The 18,524-nt window shown below is 46.3% G+C and overlaps 1 protein-coding gene across 1 annotated transcript in view; it reads right to left on the bottom strand.

Annotated features, from left to right (window-relative positions):
• Nucleotides 1-9,802: 9,802 nt before the first annotated feature.
• Nucleotides 9,803-18,524, bottom strand: part of LOC138666553 (C3a anaphylatoxin chemotactic receptor-like) — a 77,001-nt gene continuing 68,279 nt past the window's right edge. Inside the window, exon 2 of the mRNA XM_069754759.1 lies at nt 9,803-10,832. Within this exon, the coding sequence (XP_069610860.1) occupies nt 9,803-10,832 (1,030 nt within the window). The remainder of the gene's footprint in view (nt 10,833-18,524) is intronic.

Below are 18,524 nucleotides of genomic sequence, written 5' to 3'. Positions count from 1 at the left end.
ACGGGTGTCCCACAATGGGACTCGCTCATGGACTAGGGAGATTAGGAGGTCATTTTCAATGAGGTCCTGATCCCGTTCTGGAACCTAAAAAATAAATAAAGACATTAATGTTGGAGACATTAACATAAGGAAAAGAAAGAAAATAGAGGCAGAGAAATGGCATGAATAAGGGAAGTCAAGATACAAAAGGAGTCCAGAAGAAACATGTAAAGAAAGAGGAAGGTAAAGAAAGGAAGATTAAAGAATACTAAAGTGAGGATACAATAAACAGTCAGCCTTGTATACGTACACGCTGCCGCCTTGCCACCCGACCGTGACTCCGCTGCTCCTGCCCAGCCTCTGCCGCAGTGGAAGAAGTGCTCTAAAAAAAGGGACAAAAAATTGTCATATGTGTAGATGTGACAGTAAATGCTTACCAATCTGAGGAGGTGAGTACTCACTTCACTGACATGTTCTGCTTGCGCAGGCCCAGGTCTTTGCTCCTCCTCAGAAGAAGATGACATTCTGATGCATGCAGAAAGAAAAAAATGGCAGAAATTAGGACATATAGAGACAGAAAATAGAAAATAAATACATTGGCTTTGATATACTCACATTTTTCAGAGTCTTGTTTTCTCCAAGGTGCTTTCCAGAGTCTGGTCTGCTTATCAGTCTGCTGTGTAGTGACCTGCAAATATCCACTCCCTCCCTTTATCACTTTGTATGTGGGGGGTGGCTAATCAGTGTCTAGACATGTTTTCCTGTTGTGCAACGCATGCGTTCACAAACGCAAGCAAACACATGTGCTTGCGAACGCATGCGTTCACATAGACAGCAATGCGTTTTTTTGCCGCATTCCTTGTGCTAACAACTGAATACGTTTCTAGGCAGCAAATTGACACCCCTGAAATTACTACATATAGCGTTTACCACGCCAAACCGCAGATGACGAAACGACGCATGCGTCGTCAATCGCGGCAAAACGCAGCTGATCGCAGACACCTTCGTCCCTAATGTTAAGTATAGGAATACACAACGCATACGGATAATTGCGGAAGAAACGCTGCGGACACAACCGCAAATGTGAAACCATCCTAAGACATCCCCTGAAAATAAGCCCTATCACATCTTTTGTAGCAAATAATAGTAAAAGACCCTGTCCTATATATGGGGAAATGCGGTAGTTACATGACTCTGGTAACTGACACCTCTATCATTGTGGACACTAAAGAAAAGTTAATAAAATAGTGTCACATTGGGTGAGTATGTGTTTTACTTTCCAGAAAGGCAAATAGAAAATTAAAGAAAGTCCCCATAGGAGGTGGGTAATATGCAGTGTTGGTGGGGTGTAAATACCACCAGTGTTGGGGGGATGGGGAGCAGCCAATGCCTCTTCCATCCCCAGGGTGCTGGTAGCTGACCATATTGGAGATAGGAGGTGCCAAAGTTTGTAGAGAGGCAAAATCTGAAGGATTCATATAAGGTAAAATATGAGGGACGATCTCAAGGGCCCAACTTTCCATCAGCCGAATATTATGGGAAAATGTGTTTATTTGTAAAGAAACATATGAGACATAGAACAATGTAATCTTATATAACATAACAATGAGGCTTCAGATGAGCAGCGAATTTGGGGGGACAGGGGTCTCCCATTTCACGCTACTTCTGTTAGGAATTGTAATGGATAACGGGATAATTATGTTATAAAGATACAACACAGAAGAAAGAAAAACTTTACCCTGGTTACAAAGCCGACATTAACACAACGTGATCGCAGATTTATTTTATTTTTTGTCTCTTGATTCTTGTGTTATAACATTTGATTATTAGGGCAGAGTGAAATCCGTCCATGTTACTTATGTCACTTTTACATCACAAATACTTCTCATGTTACAGATATATAAGAGTATTAGTAATTAGTAATAAGCTGTAATATCAGTGCTATAAAGATACAACAAATCCATGTCCAGTAATATTCTCAGGGCACAGGACACATCCCACCAATTGCACACATCTCAGTGTTGGAGCTGGGGGGCGCCATCCTGTGATTGATGGATAAATGTCTGACATTTTATTACCTCTGTAAGAAACACAACTTTATTGGGAATGTGAAACATCTATAAAGATGGCGCATATCAGACTGCAGATCACTGTGGGTATGTAGGTGTAAGGGAACCTGCCATGTAATATAAGGCTAATAACGTGCAGATATGGGGTTAATGTATAGGCTAATAGCGCTCTGACACCGTGAGTGAGAGGGAGAGAGATGCTCCCTCTGATGCTCTGGCAGTGCAGGAAATGGTATCAGACACGTTTTTGAGGGATTTTATTGTGAACCACTAATCACATTTAAAAGAGTATAAATTCACGTGAAATCATGAATTTCAGCAAATTGGACTCAAACTCGATCCTCTGCGGATTGATCTGTAATATATATGCATATATACCCCTTTCCCACATTAGACGTATAAGTACGTCCAAGGTCGCCTCCTCTTCTTGTATGCTTCTGGCTCCGGCGATGACCCTCCAACCTTCCTGGCACATGTCAGCTGAATTCATTAGCTGACATGTGCCCCTAACAGCCTCGGGTGGAATCACGTTCCACCCACAGCTGTTAACATGTTAAATGCCGCTTTAAATATCTGACAGCGGCATTAACATGATCGCGACGGAAGTGCGTCACAAACCCCATCCATCGGCTCTCGTGTCATATGACCTTGGGTCGCCGATGGGTTGGTATGACAACCCGGTGTCTGCAGGAGACTCCTGTGGTTGTTATTGTCTGATAGCTATGAGTGCCGCGGTCGGCGCTCACATCTGAGGAGCATTTTAGCTACACATACTGTAGCAGGGCTAAAGGCCTGCTAGGTGTAGCACAAGTGATCAGAAGATCGCAGCTTCAAGTCTCCTTAGGGGACTATTGAGGCAAGTAAAAAGCAAAAAAAATGCTTTTAAAAAAATAAATAAGTTTAAATCACCCCCCCATTCTTCCCATTCAAAATAAAACAATTAAAAAAAAAAAAAATACAAGTTTGATATTGCCGAGTTCAGAATCGCCTGATCTATTAATATATAAAAATAATTAATCCAATCAGTAAACGACGTAACAAGAAAAAAATCAAGACTCCAGAATTACATTTTTTGGTCACCCAGCCCCAGATCACAAAAAATGATGACTTTTTTCTTCAGAAACTTTGGATTTTTTTTTCACTACTTAAATAGAAAAGAAATATCAAGGAAAAAATATCTTGGACTCGCAGAAGCTCTGGAAAAAGCGCAAAACGGCTGTTGTCCTCCTTCACTTCCTGCTCCCCTGCTGTTCTAAGGATTGTCCCACCACATGGAATAAATGACAATTTTTTTTTTTTTTAAAGCTATGGGGAGTGCTGTTTTAAATAGAAAAAAATCCTATACATGCAGCATTGGACCGGAGCACTTTGGGCCCACCAGAGAAAATCATTCTTGGGGCCCACTATGTAGCTACATAGAAATAAATACAAGACCACCAATTGTGCGGTAACTCGCTAATATCAGGGTATAAAAAAGTAGCACACGTCTTAATGATATAGCAGTGGTTGGGGTAGCCCCCCTCATAGATAATAATGAAGCCCTCATATAATAAAATGTAGCCCCCCCACATAGAATATAATATAGCCCCCTCATAGAGTATAATGCAAACCTCCTATAGAATACAATGCAGCCCTACAGTATTATGGCCGCCACATACTCCCTCGCTCACTGATATATACCGTATTTTTCAGACCATAGGACACAACTAGGTTTTAGAGGCGGAAATTAGAAAAAAATTGAAGTTTAAAATGTGGTCAATTCTGTACTAATATCCCCCATCCTGGTATATATATGTCCCCAATCCAGGTAGACATAGCCCCCTCATCACCATCCTGCTATGCATGGCCCCATCCCCATCCTGGTATATATTGTCCCCTCATCCCTATCCTGGTATGCATGGCACCCTCATCCCCATTCTGGTAAACATTGTCCCCTCATCCCCATCCTGGTATGCATGACCCCCTGGCAGAGACCCCCAGAGCCACCAGACCACTGCAGCCCAGTGATAAGACTGGCAGAGACCCCCTGGAGCATCAGTTATGGAACCGCAGGGGATTAATCATTTCATGCTAATTACTTTTACATTTTCAGAAAACCCTTGTAGGCACTGATCACATGCACCATTTTTGCTGCGTATTGATCTACAGTGTTGGCAGGAAATATTCAGCTTTTTTGCAGCCTTTTCACATGCAGTTTTGTTTCCAGTTCATTTGACTAGGGAACAAAATGCTGCAGAAATTGTGAAAGACGACAGCAACAGATTTATTATAAACTGGCCGATGTCCGTGTCTGGCCGGCGTCCGTGTCTGGCTGATGTCTGTGTCTGGCCGGCGTCCGTGTCTGGCCGGTGTCTGTGTCTGGCCGGCATCCGTGTCTGGCCGGCGTCCATGTCTGGCCGGCGTCCGTGTCTGGCCGATGTCTGCGTCTGGCCGGTGTCCGTGTCTGGCCGGTGTCCGTGTCTGGCCGGCGTCCATGTCTGGCCGGTGTCCATGTCTGGCTGATGTCTGTGTCTGGCCGGTGTCCATGTCTGGCCGGTGTCCGTGTCTGGCCAGGGTCTGTTTCTGGCCGGCGTCCATGTCTGGCCGATGTCTGTGTCTGGCTGGTGTCCGTGTCTGGCCGGTGTCCGTGTCTGGTCGGTGTCCGTGTCTAGCTGCTGTCCGTGTCTGGGCGCTGTCTGTGTCTGGCCAGCTGCCGTGTCTGGCCGGTGACCATGTCTGGCCGGTGTCCGTGTCTGGCCAACTGCCGTGTCTGGTCGGTGTCCGTGTCTGGTCGGTGTCCGTGTCTGGCTGCTGCACTGGGATAGCGTGCAATAGTATAGACTGCACTATTCCACACAATAGTATATTAGGCCCTGTTCACACTGTGCTTCTGCAATGCGTCCGGGGGCTCTGCCTGAATCCCCCTAAAATAGGATTCGCATAAATTAATTCCATTTGTTTGTTTTTTCTGAAATTGACCGTCTGATACATTTTCTTAGAGTCTCAGTTTGTGTTTTTCTTCTTGTGTCCACTTTTCTGTAGCTGTTGGGACAGACAGACTCGTTCAGGAAAAATATATCACGTGGAATTCATGTGAACTCCATTCCTGTCATTGCAATCTATGGCTCTACAGGGAATACAGGCAGAACCCACCAGGCGCAGTAATGACAGTGTGAACAGGCCCTAATGTAAAGCACAGGCATTAGACATAAACTGCTGATCCCTATTATGGCGACACTACAATTACAGAACTATATATGCAGCACATACACACAGATATACACTATACATGTACACATTATATATACTTTATACATATAGAAACATACACTATATACTATATATACATTATACTGGGTCCACTCCCGTCTAATCCGCTATCTCTCGGATAACTCTCCTCTTGACCCCTTACAATCTGGTTTCCGCTCTTTAAACTCCACTGAAACTGCTCTCACTAAAGTCTCTAATAATCTAATAACGGCTAAATCCAAAGGTCATTGCTCCCTGCTGATTCTCCTGGATCTCTCTGCCGCATTTGACACTGTGGATCACCAGCTCCTTCTCACCATGCTCCGCTCCATAGGCCTCAAGGACACAGCCCTCTCCTAATTCTCCTCCTACCTCTCTGACTGCTCCTTCACTGTATCTTTTGCCGACTCCTCTTCCTCTCCTCGTCCCCTTACTATCGGGGTTCCGCAGGGCTCAGTCCTGGGCCCCCTCCTCTTCTCTCTATACACTGCCCCTATTGGACAAACAATTAGCAGTTTTGGGTTTCAGTACCATCTCTATGATGAAACCCAATTATACACTTCTTCCCCTGACATCACCCCTATCCTAATTCAAAATACCAAGGATTGTCTGTCTGCTGTCTCTAACATCATGTCCTCCCTCTATCTGAAATTAAATCTCTCCAAAACTGAACTTCTTGTGTTTCTCCCTTCTACTAACCTCACTCTACTTAACATCGAAATTACCCTGGAGGGTTCAACCATAACTCCCAAGCAGCATGCCCGCTGTCTTGGGGTGATATTCGACACCGAACTTTCCTTTACTCCCTATATCCGATCACTCACTCGCTCCTGTCACCTGCATCTTAAAAACATTTCCAGAATCCGACCTTTTCTCACCTATGAAACTGCTAAGACTCTTACTGTCGCTCTTATTCATTCTCGTCTGGACTACTGCAACTCTCTTCTGATCGGTCTCCCTCTTTCCAAACTTTCTCCTCTCCAATCCATCTTAAATGCAGCAGCCAGGGTCATATTTCTGTCCAGCCGCTTCACTGATGCCTCCATCTTGTGCCAGTCATTACACTGGCTACCCATTCACTACAGGGTCCATCCAGTATAAACTCATCTCTCTCACCCACAAAGCTCTCCACAGTTCTGCACCGCCTTATATCTCCTCTCTCACCTCCGTCTATCACCCCACACGTGCCCTCCGTTCTACAAATGACCTAAGACTAACATCCCCCGTAATCCGAACCTCGCACCTCCGTCTCCAAGACTTCTCTCGTGCTGCGCCAGCTCTCTGGAATGCACTTCCCCAGACGATCAGACTGATACCTAGCCCCGACTTATTCAAGCGCGCTTTAAAAACCCATCTCTTCAAACAAGCCTACCAAATCAACTACTCAATAAAGTAACTTTGTCCTGTTCCCTCCTTCCAAATATTATCTGCACCCTACTATTCATCTGTCTCCACTCCCTCCATGCACATGATAACTGCACTTGATACTTGACTATTGCACTTAAACACACGGGCTGATGACCGGATCATGCAGCTTTATATGAAAATCCCTATTTATTATAATTGCCAGACCTGAAATAACAAGCACTTTTCACCTATTGTGTTCCCCCCATTTCCTTGTAGATTGTAAGCTTGCGAGCAGGGACCTCACCCCTAATGTTACTGTTTAAATTGTCTTAACTTGTACCGAATTTATTGTCTGTACATGTCCCCGCTTAATTGTAAAGTGCTGCGGAATTTGTTGGCGCTATATAAATAAAAATTATTATTATTATATACTGTATATACAGTCATGGCCAAAAGTATTGACACCCCTGCAATTCTGTCAGATAATACTCAGTTTCGTCCTGAAAATGATTGCAAACACATTATTTGGTATTATTATCTTCATTTAATTTGTCTTAAATGAAAAAAACACAAAAGAGAATGAAGCAAAAAGCAAAACATTGATCATTTCACACAAAACTCCAAAAATGGGCCAGACAAGACTATTGGCACCCTCAGCCTAATACTTGGTTGCACAACCTTTAGCCAAAATAACTGTGACCAACCGCTTCCGGTAACCATCAATGAGTTTCTTACAATGCTCTGCTGGAATTTTATACCATTCTTCTTTGGCAAACTGCTCCAGGTCCCTGATATTTGAAGGGTGCCTTCTCCAAACTGCCATTTTTAGATCTCTCCACAGGTGTTCTATGGGATTCGGGTCTGGACTCATTGCTGGCCACCTTAGAAGTCTCCAGTGCTTTTTTCTCAAACCATTTTCTAGTGCTTTTTGAAGTGTGTTTTGGGTCATTGTCCTGCTGGAAGACCCATGACCTCTCAGGGAGACCCAGCTTTCTCACACTGGGCCCTACATTATGCTGCAAAATTTGTTGGTAGTCTTCAGACTTCATAATGCCATGCACACGGTCAAGCAGTCCAGTGCCAGAGACAGCAAAGCAACCCCAAAACATCAGGAAACCTCCGCCATGTTTGACTGTAGGGACCGTGTTCTTTTCTTTGAATGCCTCTCTTTTTCTCCTGTAAACTCTATGTTTATGCATTTGCCCAAAAAGCTCTACTTTTGTCTCATTTGACCAGAGAACATTCTTCCAAAACGTTTAAGGCTTTTTCAGGTATGTTTTGGCAAACTCCAGCCTGGCTTTTTTATGTCTTGGGGTAAGAAGTGGGATCTTCCTGGGTCTCCTACCATACAGTCCCTTTTCAGTCAGATGCCGACGGATAGTACGGGTTGACACTGTTGTACCCTCGGACTGCAGGGCAGCTTGAACTTGTTTGGATGTTAGTCGAGGTTCTTTATCCAACATCCGCACAATCTTGCGTTGAAATCTCTTGTCAATTTATCTTTTCCATCCACATTTAGGGAGGTTAGCCACAGTGCCATGGGCTTTAAACTTCTTGATGACACTGCGCATGGTAGACACAGGAACATTCAGGACTTTGGAGATGGACTTGTAGCCTTGAGATTGCTCATGCTTCCTCACAATTTGGTTTCTCAAGTCCTCAGACAGTTCTTTGGTCTTCTTTCTTTTCTCCATGCTCAATGTGGTACACACAAGGACACAGGACAGAGGTTGAGTCAACTTTAATCCATGTCAACTGGCTGCAAGTGTGATTTAGTTATTGCCAACACCTGTTAGGTGCCACGGGTACGTTACAGGTGCTGTTAATTACACAAATTAGAGAAGCATCACATGATTTTTCGAACAGTGCCAATACTTTTGTCCACCTCCTTTTTTATGTTTGGTGTGGAATTATATCCAATTTGGCTTTAGGACAATTCTTTTTGTGTTTTTTTCATTTAAGACAAATTAAATGAAGATAATAATACCAAATAATTTGTGTTTGCAATCATTTTCAGGAATAAAATGAGTATTATCTGACAGAATTGCAGGGGTGTCAATACTTTTGGCCATGACTGTATATACGGTATTTATACTTACCAGGTCCTGCTGATTCACTTGTGCAGATCCCAGGACAGTGGTTTAGGAGCAGTCATGATGAGTAGGAGGGGACACAGACAGGGCTGCAGACATCTTCCTGACCCCCGCGCCATCTAAACTGTGCTGTGCTGTGAGACGGCCCCTCCCTTCACTCTCACATTCTACCCTGACACTGCCAGCTATTAAAGTGAAATGAATATTCACTGCTCTCCACGCCCATGAGTTCATTTCTCTTTAGCAGAGTGCACAAGCTTTAGCCAACATCCGTCTCCTGCCTCCTGTCACCTGCTGCTCCTCTGCTGCTGCTTGCTGGTGCTGGGCAGACCCCTTGACAGGCCCCATAGCAGCTGTGTGGTGTGCCGTTATTAGTCACACACCACTGGCTGTGGCCCCTGAGGCAGCGGGGGCCCTCAGCAGCTGCCGACCCTGTATGCCAGCAGATGTCAGTGCCAGGGCCCACTGGAGAATGTTCCGGTGGGCCAGTCCGACCTGGTATACATGTTTGGTATCTGCATGCTCAGAATGACCTGGAGAATCATCATGGCAGGTCAGTGTTAGCATTTGCTGAACATAGTAAAAAAAAATAAAAAACAATTGTGGAACTACACTTTTTTAAAAAAAAGTTCCCTGCGTTTTGATTTTTTCCCATTTTTCAGTACATTATATGGCAAAGCCAATGGCGTCAATCGAAAGTGCAACTCGTCCCGCAAAAAACAAGCCCTCACACGGCCATAGTGATGAAAAATAACAAAGTCATGGGGCAAAAAACAGAAACACCCAAGGTGGTGAAGGGGTTAATTGATGTGGTCTGCTGGGTCACTTTATTAATATGGCGGAATTACAATTTGTTTTTCACCATTTCACTTCACTTGGAATTATTTTCTCACCCATTTTTTCAGCACATTATGTGGTAACATGAAGGGAGACTTTCATTATTACTTTTCAGCCTGCACAATCAGTCCTTCATGGGAAAATAATGTTTTATGATTTTTGGAAAGGAAAAAGGAAGGAAACTGGAAAAATGTCTCAGTCTCCAAGGGGTTAAGAGGTGTGACATAGAGGAGGTCCCAGGAATATCCATTACACAGCAGTAGGGCGAGTGTCTCCTGTGTCTCCTCGCTCTCTGCTCAGGTCATTAGGATGGTCACCGAAGGCTCTTTCTAGCCTGGAGGGGATGGATCTGAGGAAACCGTGTTGGAAATCCGGAGTCAGAAACACATAAATGATCGGATTCAGGCAGCTGTTCAGACAAGCCAGACTGGTAACGATAGTGGGAACTATATGGAATGTCATGCGATGCCAATAATAGAATGTTATGTAATCTGTATAATAGGATGCTTTTGCTTTGTAATCTGTAAAATGCCAGTATATTAGTGGGCAGATGTAATACGGAAACCAGCAGATGAAGAAACACGATATAACAGCGGTGATGATCCTGGAGGATCTCTGAGATCTCTGGGATCTCTTACTTTTTCTACGTTTGTACAAAATGGTGACATAAGAGGTGACGATGATGAGAAACGGGATCACACACATTATAACCAATCTGATCAGGTGAATGGTCCGACGTAACTCTGGGTTATAAGGATATCTGGAATAAAAATGTACACACCATTCACCTAGAGAACCTACATGGATTGTATACACGTAATACAGTGCACCGGCCACAGTGAAGCTCAGGCCCCAGATGATCGCTGCAGTGATTCTCACCAGGTTACGAGATCTATGGACTTTGGCCCAGAATGGCCACATGACGGACACCCAGCAATCAATACTCATGGCCGTCAGGAGGAGAACACTGGCGCTCATGTTGACATTAAACAGAACAAAGTTCACTATACAATGTGAAGCATCTGTGCCGTATGAGAAATATGCAGCCCAGTCAGAAATTCTCAGGGGGAGAGATGAGCAGCACAGGAAGTCCGCGATGGCCAGGTGGAGGAACCACACGGCACTGATTGTGTTCTTCATCCTGAATCCGACAATCCAGATGACTAATCCATTACCGATAATCCCGAGAGCAAAAACAATGCTGTATAATGGAATGCACGTCTTCTGTATAATGTTATTATAATAATAATATTCTCTCTTGTCGTATCCGCCAGGTGACCTGAGGAGACAGAACAGGGCAGACATTAGGAGAATGAAGAGTTTATAGTTCCATCAGTTTCTCCCTTGTACCTGGAGGACGGGGCTGACATCACAGTGGGGTCACACTGTAGGAAGGTAATAAGGCTAATCTGTAATACACTAGATGGTGGCCCGATTCTAACACATCGGGTATTCTAGAATATGTATGTATGTATGTACGTCTTCCTTAGCACAGCCACGTAGTATATAGCACAGCCACATAGTATATAGCACAGCCATGTAGTATATAACACAGCAACGTAGTATATAACACACAGCCACGTAGTATATAGCACAGCCCACGCAGTATATAGCACTGCCCATGTAGTACAGTATGTAGCACAGCCACGTAGTATATAACACAGCCACATAGTATATAACACACAGCCACGTAGTATATAGCACAACGAACGTACTATATTGCACAGCCCATGTAGTATATAGCACAGCCACGTAGTATATAGCACAGCCACAAAGTATATAGTACAGCCACGTAGTATATAGCACATCCACGTAGTATATAGCAGCCACATAGTATATAGCACAGCCCACATAACACAGACAGCCACGTAGTATATAGCACAGCCACGTAGTATATAGCAGCCATGTAGTATATAACACAGCCCACGTAATATATAGGACAGCCCACATACTATATTTCACAGCCCACGCAGTATATAACACAGGCCACGTAGTATATAACACAGCCCACGTAACACAGACAGCCATGTAGTAAATAGCACAGCCCACGCAGTATATAACACTGCCCACATAGTATATAGCACAGCCCACGTAGTATATAGCAAAGCCAGCCATGTAGTATATAGCACAGCCACGTAGTATATAACATAGCCATAAAGCATATAACACAGCCAGCCACATAGTATATAGCACAGCCACGTAGTATATAGCAGCCCCATAGTATATAGCAACCACATAGTATATAGCACAGCTCACGTAACACAGACAGCCACGTAGTATATAGCACAGCCCCAGCAGTATAAGGATCGCCCCCATGTAAGGGCAATGGGGTACTCGGTACCGGGTCCTTCAGTTCCTCAGCGGGGATGTCACGGTGGCCCGACCCGGACTGTGGCCCTATGAGGGGCGCCCACTTAAAAGGCAGAGTTCATGTGGAATAAGGTTCGTGATGCCACCTGTGGTATTCGGTCAGGGTGACCGACGCTGCTTAGGGGTCCACTGGGGTGATGTGATGGCAGCTAGATGGTATACCTTCCCACAGGTGAAGTGTCTCCCCAGGGCTTCCTAGAGGTGTAGATGGTGATGGTGTGAGGCACAGTTAATAACAAGGACACAAAGGGTGCAGTCTCTTTACCTTTACTGAAGGCTTTGGCATCCGCAGTCCAGAGTACCGGATTACAGGGTAGGCAGAGTCCAGCCAGTCTGATGACACTTCCAGAGTCCCCTTATCCAGGTGGAAATCAGTAGCCTTCCTACTAGCGCCATGTGTTGTAGTACCTCCCTGCTGAGCAACTCGGTAAGGTCTTCACAACTTTTGTAGATGTTATGTCTTCCTCTCTGTCCCCCAGTTGGTATGGATAGGACAAACCCGTATGACTGATGGCCTGAGGCTTGTTTATAGGTACCCTAGAGACGCCCTGCCCCCCACAATTTGCCACCTGTGTCTTCTTAGGTATTGAGGTCGGGCAGCCAACTTGGAATTGATTGTCCTGTCGGTCTCTGAAGTAAAGCGTAGAGACTATTACTCCCTCGGTGTCCCGGCCACCAGTCCGTGCTCCAGAAAGAGGCAGCCTCTCCCAGGACAGGACTCCTTCTGGTTTTTTGTTCTCCTTTTGCCGTGACTTCATGTCTCACTCCCTACAACACAATTCTCTTCATGTCCTTTCTTAGGATGCTGGCGCACGTGGGGCAGGCGCAGCTCCGTGACTTTCTCTCTTGCTGAGCCTCCGATGTTCCTTCTTTTCCCTCTGTCTGCCTGACAGGTATCTCCTTCTTACTCCTACTCCCTCCACTCAGCTTCTCCTTCCAACTCTGACTAACTTTCTATCCAACCCACCAGTTTTACCCTATGTGAGGAGTGGCCTAGTAGATAGAACCTTTGCTCCCCCTGGTGGACTGGAGTGTGAAGTGTGTTGTGTGTTTTGTGATACCTGGTAGGGTGAACTACTTTGGTGCCATCAGACATAACATCACTCCCCCTGGTGGAAGAACGACATTACTGCAATGACCAGGACTCTGGGGCACTGCATATATAACACTGCCCACATAGTATATAGCACAGCCCACATAGTATATAACACAGCCAGCCACATAGTATATAGCACAGCCACATAGTATATAGCAGCCACATAGTATATAGCACAGCTCACGTAACACAGACAGCCACATAGTATATAGCACAGCCACGTTGTATATAGCAGCCACGTAGTATATAGCAGCCACGTAGTATATAACACAGCCCACGCAGTATATAACAAAGGCCACACAGTATATAACACAGCCCAAGCAGTATATAACACTGCTCACGTAGTATATAGCAGCCAGGCAGTATAAAACACAGCCCACGTAATATATAGCACAGCCCACGTAGTATATAACACAGCCCACATAGTATATAGCACAGCCCAAGTAGTATATAACACAGGCCACGCAGTATATAACACATCCCACACAGTATATCGCACAGCCCACATAGTATATAGCAATGTGGGCACCATATCCCTGTTAAAAAAATTAAAATAAAAAATAGTTATATACTCACCCTCCGGAGTCCAACAAAGCTGTCCCGATGTGCACAATGTGACCGCCAACTTCCGTTTCCAGAAATGCATTGCGAAATTACCCAGATGACTTATCAATGCATCTCTGGGAACGGAAGCTGGTGGCTGCATCACGCGCATCGGTGGACGTCGGAAGGTGAGAATAGCACAATTTTTTATTTTTTTTATTATTTTTAACATTATATCTTTTTACTATTGATGCTGCATAGGCAGCGTCAATAGTAAAAAGTTGGTCCGGGATGGGGCGACACACTGGCACTGACTGGAGGGGAGTAGGGAGGGTCCAATTTGTGGCAGGATTAAGCCTGTCACGGGACTTCCGTTACAGACGGACAGAAAGACAAACAGATGGAAATACCCCTTAGACGATTATATAGATAGATATAGCCGTACATCCAGATACCTCCCAGGTAGAGGGATGGACCATGCACATTCTGGCAACGGTCCTGACCATGCCCCAATCCACGCCAATTTCACATTTCTTTCTTTCCTGCAGGAGGAAGAGTTGTCAGGGCGGCGCTGGCAGTGAGGGACATTCAGCAGACGCCTGAGACTGCCGGGCGTAGACCCAAATCCAGGACTGTCCGCTGTACCTGGCACAGTTGGGACTAGAGATGGATCCCGGTGTAACCAGCCAGATTATACCCCCGCGCCCAGAATGTACCCGGGATTACAGTGGCCTAGGTCAGATTATACCCCCGCCCAGAATACACTCAGGGTTACTGTCACGATTCACACCGTGACCGTCACCCCTACGTCATGGATCGGGGTGACTTTAGGCCAACAGACAGCTATCACATGTGCAGGGGGGCTTATCTTAGTTATCCCTCCACTGCTACAATGTGATGAAAAAACACAAGGCTATTGACCTCTTGTTTTACAGCAGGGGCTTATTTTAGGTATCCCACTGCTCTTCAATATACCATGAACTGCAGGGATTTATGTATATCCCGCTTACAGTTCCACTTGAAACTTGCAGCTCTCTGGCACCCCCCTTTCTCTCAGGTCAGACTAGGTACTGCACCTAGGGTAATTAGTCGCCAGAAAGGCTGCCTGCTATGTACTGGCTATTGGGTATGCTGCGGCGATTCGATATAAATACTCCCGCTCAGGCAGGAACAATAATTAACAACGCCGCAGTCGCTACAACGACTCCCAACTACCCAGTACAAAGGTATGCTGCCACCAGCTTCGATTAAAACGGGTCCGAAGCTAACCCAAAACAGTAGCGGAATTCCCTTCAGAAGACTTAGGGTACTTTTTAGAGCAGGAAGAACGAAAACTAGTAATTATTATATATTTTACTCCGAAAGACGGCAGTGTTTATAAAGAAGGCATATAAAGATGTTACAATATGAGACAATTGAAAATATGAACAAAGTTAATTATAAAAAAACAGGGATTACATGAGAAATCAACACTTACATGTGTTCAGAGCATTGCAGGCAACCAGGCTAGTGGGTGGAGTTTCCATCTGTCCCAGTGCATCAGGACTGGCAGTCAGGCTCCTCAGGTGAAAACTAAACTGCTGGGGGTCTGGCAAAAACTTATAAACCGCAGCCTGTGACATCACCAACAGGGCTGGCTTACCCAGACCCTCCTCTCTCTTCAGTCTTAGTAAATTTCACACAAGTTTGTCTAATGCCTGTATCTCCGCTACAGAACATGTCAGAATCATATTACACCCAGCATTCATCTTGTATTAAGATTTGATCTCTATAGATACTAAATTTGAGCTAGTAGGGACACTCAGTTCCCGAGAAATCTGTACTCTGTCCCTGTTGGACTTGGAGGCTCCTGCTTACAGTGGTGGACCGATCTGTCGATGGACGTTAGCAATATGTATTTATTATTCTCCTAGCCCAAGTCGTTGGCCCAATATCATATCATATTAGAACGAAGACCCTCATGGATTTTGGAGAACTTCTATACCAGTTATAGCTTGACAGATGGGAGGGGGGGAGTAAGTTGCTCCAAGCTTGGAATTAATGGCCAGAAACACAGAGGGAAGGGAGGGCTTTTTAGCCTGCAGCATGGGTCTGACAGGCAAACTCCAAACTCATATTTCATACAATCTCGTGACAGTTACAGTGGCCTAGGCTAAATTATACCCCCCACCCAGAGTATACCCGGGGTTACAGTGGCCTAGGCCAGATTATACCCCCTGCCCACCTGGGCAGGGCCATATTTAGAGTTTATGCTGCCCTAGGCACTCTTCGTGCTGCCTCTCCCATTTGTGAGTATCACTAATTCAGACACTGTCGGCAGTGACTTAGGCTTCTTTCACATCAGCGATTTTTACCATTCGCGGCAGATCCAGCAGTTTTTTGCACACACACAGTTCTGCACACACATACAGCCCCAAACACACATACAGCTCTGCACACACACAGAGCTCTGTGTGCACGCACACACATACAGCTCTGCTGCCCGCACACACATACACATACAGCCCCACACACATACAGCTCCGCACACACACAGCACCCCACAGACGCACACATACATACAGCTCCATGCACACACACACAGCTCCTCACACAAAAACGCAGCTCTGCACACACACACAGCCCTACACACAGCTCCGCGCACACACACACATAAAGATCTGCTGCCCGCACACACACACGCAGCTCTGCACACACAAATACAGCCCCACACACACACATACAGCTCTGCGCGCATGCACACACACACACATACAGCCCCACACACACAGCACCCCACAGACACACATACATTCAGCTCTGCTCACATACATACAGCTCTGCACATACACACACACATACAGCGCCGCCACACATACAGCTCCACACACATACAGCTCCACACACACATACAGCTCCACACACACACAGCTCTGCACACACACAGCTCTGCACACACACACACACACATACAGCTCCACTGCCTTCACACACACATACAGCTCTGTACACACACAGCTTCGCACACACATACAGCTTTGCGCGCACGCACACACACATACATACATCCCCACACACATACAGCTCTGCACACACACACAGCACCGCACAGACACACACACACATACAGCTCCGCACGCGCGCAGACACACACAGATACCATACAGCCACACACACCAGCACTGGCAATATTTGCTCCCAGGACCCAGATAGAGTGAGTGGGGGTGTATTATACCTCACCCCCACCACTCACTCTGAGTCCGTCTGCCGGGAGCAAAGATCAAACATCAAACATTAAGGGCTGCTGACTGTTTTCATGGCTCCTCCAGCCTCAGGCACTACAGGCAGGAACGAGGCTGAGGAATATGAGGGAAGGGAAGGGGTGAGGACCGTGAGGTGAGTCACAGACAGAGCCGTGTAGCAGGCAGCACGCGGGCAGGAGCAAGGAGGGAGATCATTACAGACAGAGACAGTGTACACTACTTACTATGTATGTACTGCTCTACTGTCTGCGAGTCCTCCAGGCCAGCAATGTAAGTCCAGGACATGACCCAGGGTCGGGACACAGGGCGCCGCCGCTCCACCTCAGCAGTCAGTCACAGTCACATTCCGGCCGGGCACCAGTGAGGCTGTGAGCAGTGGCATCACTGTGTCTCAGCAGGGAGAGTAGGGAGAGTCAGCACCAGCACCACGTGTTCTGGCTGCCGCTCTGCCGCCCCATGTCTTCAGGAAGGGACGCACAGCCAGAGCCAGGACTAGTATAAAAAAACAAAACAAACCTTGCTCAGGTGCCGCCCCGCTTGTTCCCGCCCTAGGCACGTGCCCTCAAGTGCCTAGTGGCAAATACGGCCCTGACCTGGGGTTATAGTGGCCTAGGCCAGATTATACACCCCCGCCCAGAATATACCCAGGGTTACAGCGGCCTAGGCAAGATTATACCAACCCGCCCAGAATATACCCAGGGTTACAGTGGCCTAGGCCAGATTATACCCCTGTGGGCTGCAATATACCCGGGGTTACAGTGGCCTAAGCCAGATTATACCCATCCGGGCCACAATATACCCAGGGTTACAGTGGCCTAGGCCAGATTATACCCGCCCACCCAGAATATACATGGTGTTAAGTGGCCTAGGCTAGATTATACCCCTTCGGGACAGAATATACCCGGGGTTACAGTGGCCTAGGCTAAATTATACCCCCCGCCCAGAATATACCCGGGGTTACAGTGGCCTAGGCCAGATTATACACCCTGCCCAGAAAATACCCAGGGTTACAGTGGCCTAGACCAGATTATACCCCCCACCCAGAATATACCCAGGGTTACAGTGGCCTAGGCCAGATTATACCCTCCCACCCAGAATATACCCGGGGTTACAGTGGCCTACGCCAGATTATACCCCCCCAGAATATACCCAGGGTTACAGTGGCCTACACCAGATTAGACCCCCCCTCCCAGAATATACCCAGGGTTACAGTGGCCTAGGCCAGATTATACCCCACTGCCCAGAATATACCCGGGGTTACAGTGGCCTAGGCCAGACTACCACCCACCCAGAATATACCCAGGGTTACAGTGGCTTAGGCCAGATTATACCCCCCACCGAGAATATACACAGGGTTACAGTGGCCTAGGCCAGATTATTCCCCCCTGCCCAGAATATACCCGGAGTTACAGTGGCCTAGGCAAGATTATACCTCTCCCGACCAGAAAATACTTGGGGTTACAGTGGCCTAGGCCAGATTATACCCCCTGCCCAGAATATACCCGGGGTTACAGTGGCCTAGGGCAGATTATACCCCCCAGCCCAGAATATAGCCGGAGTTACAGTGGCCTAGGCCAGATTATACTCCTCTGGGCCAGAATGTATCCAAGCTTACAGTGGCCTAGGCCAGATTATACCCCCGCCCAGAATATACTCGGGGTTACAGTGGCCTAGGCCAGGTTATACCCCTCTGGGCCAAAATATATCAAAGTTTACAGTG

Source organism: Ranitomeya imitator, chromosome 2 (genome assembly GCF_032444005.1).
Source record: "Ranitomeya imitator isolate aRanImi1 chromosome 2, aRanImi1.pri, whole genome shotgun sequence".
NCBI lineage: Eukaryota > Metazoa > Chordata > Amphibia > Anura > Dendrobatidae > Ranitomeya > Ranitomeya imitator.
The sequence above is the reverse complement of the archived record's forward strand: the minus strand, read 5'-3'. Positions and strand labels throughout refer to the sequence as shown.